We start from the raw sequence: 4,091 nt of genomic DNA on the forward strand, positions 1-4,091 counted from the left end.
TTTATGTTATTTATATTCTGCCTTTCTCACTTTAACTCAAGGCAGATTACATAGTGTGAGATTATTACAATTAGTGGCAAGGACAAAGGCAGGCATTTCCATACAGTGTCAAGAACATTTCCATAAACAATGTCATAGGCTTTTCTCAGTGCCATCCTAAATAGAGTTACACCCTTCTAAATTCATTGAAGTCAATGGGTTTAGAAGGTTCCCTCCGTGTTATACACTATAATCTGGACTACAGGAACTGCTCCATTTGGCAAATGGATTTAATTTCATGACTGCCTGATTCCTTGCAGGTAGGGTTGCCAACCTCCAGGTGGGGCCTGAAGATCCCCAGAGTACAGAGATCAGTTCCCCTGGAGAAAATGGCTGCTTTAAAGTGTGGACTGTATGGCATTATACCCCACTGAGGTCCCTCCACTCCCCCAAACCTGCCCTCTGCAGACTCCATCCCCCAAATCTCTAGGAATTTCCCAACCTAGAAATGGGAAACCTTACTTGGAGGTCTATAGTTCTATAGGTCTATTTATTATTTAAAAACATTCTAAGCATTCTTTTTTAAGCCTTTGAGTTCTGTGCATATAAATTATTTCAATGGAAAATTTTATTTATTTGCTTGCTTACTTACTTCATTTCATTTATAGTTTGCCTTTCTTGTTGAGACTCAAGCCAGATTACAGAACTGGAAAGCAGAATTAAGTCCAGTGACACCTTAGAGACCAAAAGATTTTCAAGATATAAGTATTAGATAGTCAAACCTCCCCTCTTCAAGTACAGGGAGGAGTGGAGATCTCTGAACCTTTGTATCCCAGTCAGGAGATGGGTGGGGTGAAGCAAAGAAGGGAGTCAAGTTAAGGTAAAGGTACAATGCAGCTTGATTAGAGCAGAAATTAGCATCTGTAATGAGATAAGAATCTCATATCTCCATTCAGCCCCTGGATTCCCATTGTTCTGAATTTACAAATGAACTCAAGTTCAGCAATCTCATGTTGTAATCCACCCTTGAAGCCTCTTTGAGGACAGCCACTTTTAGATCAGCAATGGAATGATCTGGAAGGGATATAAAGGCTCAGGGCTGACCTAAAATCGGGTGTCCAAATCCCTTAATTAGACATAGACACTGGTTGTTGTGGGTTTTCCGGGCTGTATTGCCGTGGTCTTGGCATTGTAGTTCCTGACGTTTCGCCAGCAGCCGTGGCTGGCATCTTCAGAGGTGTAGCACCAAAAGACAAGAGATCTCTCAGTGTCACAGTGATGCCAGCCGCAGCTGCTGGCGAAACGTCAGGAACTACAATGCCAAGACCACGGCAATACAGCCCGGAAAACCCACAACAACCATCGTTCTCTGGCCGTGAAAGCCTTCGACAAGACATAGACACTGTTGAAATAAACATATGTTTTTAGGAAGTCTGTTTACTGGCATCTGATGAAAGCATTATCTGATACGAAACTATACCCTTGTTTATTTGTGCTGTAATGAAAGGGAAATGACCCTCTGCTCAAAGCAAAGCAGCAGGAGTTCCTCAAGGGTAATGCAAGAGAGCCCTGAGAAGCTGGTTTTGGATGACCTCTGGATCATTCAAGTTTTTTATATTAATGAGATGTAAACCCCAGTGATAATCAACATATTGATGTGTCTGTTGTGTCTTTGCATTCTATACAGGCTCGGAACAAGACACCCGCAATGGGAGGCATGGTTTTGCAAGGTGAAGATTTGTTTGACCTATTTAATTCCAGTGATTATTATGACTACACGGGTGTCCCTAGTTCTGCAGCAGCACCCTGCAGAGATGACAGTACCTCAGTTGTGCTGAACTACTTTGTGGCTTTCTTCTATGTCCTGGTATGTCTTCTGAGCCTGGTGGGCAACTCTCTGGTGGTGCTGGTGGTTGCCTACAACAAAGGAAACCGTTCTGTTACGGATGTATATCTCCTGCACCTAGCCATTGCTGATTTGCTCTTTGCACTCACCTTGCCATTCTGGGCTATCTATCGAGCTCATGAATGGATCTTTGGCAATGCCATGTGCAAAGTCACTTCAGTCCTGAAGGAAGTCAACTTCTACAGCGGCATCCTCCTGTTGGCCTTTATCAGCATTGACCGTTACTTGGCAATAGTGTGTGCTACTCGGGCAGCTACTGAGAAGAGGCACTGGGTCAAATTTGTTTGTTTGGGCATCTGGCTTTTTTCTTTCCTTATTTCCTTCCCTATGGCTGTCTTCCGTTATGCTTTCCAGTATAATTCCTCTTTGGCAATGGTTTGTTATGAGGACATCAAGGGGGGGGAAACATCTGAATGGAGGGTGATACTGAGAATCCTCCCACAAACGTTTGGATTCATCATCCCTTTGATCATTATGTTCTTTTGCTATGGGGTAACTATACACAGACTCCTCCAGACCAAGAACAGTCAAAAGACTAAAGCAATGAAAGTCATCATAGCTGTAGTGCTCATCTTCCTGCTCTGTTGGCTGCCCTACAATATCTCTCTTTTTGCTGACACCCTGATGAGGATCAAAGTTATTGATGAAAGCTGTCCCCGTCGTAAAAGCATTGATGTTGCTCTTTCAAGCACTGAAATCCTGGGATTTGCTCACAGCTGCATAAACCCCATCATATATGCCTTTATAGGGCAAAAGTTCCGGAACAACTTCCTCAAGATATTGGCCGAACGAGGTATTATCAGTAAAACTGTCCTGTTACGATACAGGAAGGGATCTGCCTCATCTACTTCTGGTGTTACTTCAACAACCATGTAATAGTCATGCCTAGAGGATGGTGGAGAGGGTCCCAGAACATTGTTCTACAACTGTTAGACTGAAGTAGTAGGCTTCAAGATTCAGGCTGAGGTCTGAGCAACTCAGCAGTGCCACTGAGAAACTTCTGGAACTGCAGCTGCCAATATTTGCCTTTATTTGCCAATGCTAATTAATGCTATGATAAAGTTCTGCCCATTTGCCATTAAAACAAACATGCTTGTCTCCAGCCCCAAAGAGTTTCCATCTAAATAATCTGAACATTCAGAATTATTAGTCTAGAAAGAAATAAAATGTTCCCAAATGAACAGGAAACTGTTTTGCATCAAAGAAGTTTCTTGGTTTATATCCAAAGCAGAGAAATATGCAGTACAGTTACAAGTACATTGAATTCAATAGACTTAGTAGGGTGTAACTCTGTATAATTCTGCTTGGAATTGCTCTGCAAGTGTGCCTTAAGAAGGATATCCAAAGGACCTCCCATCTTTCAAATTACTTCTGTCCAAAGTGGAACCAATGATCAAAATTTAGATGAAGGCAGTCGTCATTTTTATCTAAGTACTACTAGAAATAAAATATATGCATAGTACTGGCAGGCTTAATTTCACCTTTACACAGATTGTTTATTCATTATTTTATTTTATATAAATGTGTTTCTTGTATATTTTTAAATGGAATATATTTGTATTATATATTTGGGTTGATATATGAGTTTGCTCTGTGCAACTGGATATATTTTTTTTGTACAAGTGATTGTTTCAATGTGGTTTCTAGAGGGGGGAAAGCTAGTTTGATGCCCTCCACCAGAGCCTCTAATTTCCACAGTTCATGTGTGCTAAACTTCTGCCTGTGACAGTTTTCCATGTGTCTGTTTTCCACATATCTATGTGGCTGCCTTCTGCTGGGTGGCCATAAAAGACAGAAGAGTCTTTTCTATTGCAACATTTGAGTCCAGTTGCACCTTAAAGACCAATTAGATTTACCAGGTATCAGCCTTCAAGGTTCAAAACTCCCTACAGGTATCTGAAGAAATTTAGTGGGTCTTTAAGGAGCTACTGGACTTGACTCTTGCTCTTCTACTGCAGACCAACACACGGCTACCCACCTGAGACTATTTTCTATTACAGTGTCTGATCTGCGGAAAGTCTGCCCTATGCACCTCTGCCTGGTGCTAAACCAGTTAAATTTTTAGTGAAAATCTTTTTATTTTCTGAGACATTTGTAAATGGTTGACATTTGAGCACCTTCAGTCATTTGTGGTGCCATCCTAAGCAGGTCTATTAATATCCTACTCAGGTCTATTCCATAAGGCTTACTCCCAGGAAAGTGTTCT

At 41.5% G+C, this 4,091-nt stretch overlaps 1 protein-coding gene across 1 annotated transcript; it reads left to right on the forward strand.

The window, feature by feature from the left end:
• Positions 1 to 1,672: 1,672 nt before the first annotated feature.
• LOC129325058 (C-X-C chemokine receptor type 1-like) lies at positions 1,673 to 2,761 on the forward strand. Its single transcript, XM_054972566.1, has one exon. It carries the CDS (start codon positions 1,688 to 1,690, stop codon positions 2,759 to 2,761), a length of 1,074 nt encoding a protein of 357 aa, XP_054828541.1. The 5' UTR covers positions 1,673 to 1,687.
• Positions 2,762 to 4,091: the final 1,330 nt, after the last annotated feature.

Source organism: Eublepharis macularius, chromosome 2 (assembly GCF_028583425.1).
Source record: "Eublepharis macularius isolate TG4126 chromosome 2, MPM_Emac_v1.0, whole genome shotgun sequence".
NCBI classification, from domain to species: domain Eukaryota; kingdom Metazoa; phylum Chordata; class Lepidosauria; order Squamata; family Eublepharidae; genus Eublepharis; species Eublepharis macularius.

Coding starts and splice junctions, on each gene's coding strand:
- LOC129325058 (XM_054972566.1), top strand. CDS start 1,688: ATGGGAGGCATGGTTTTGCAAGGTGAAGATTTGTTTGACCTATTTAAT.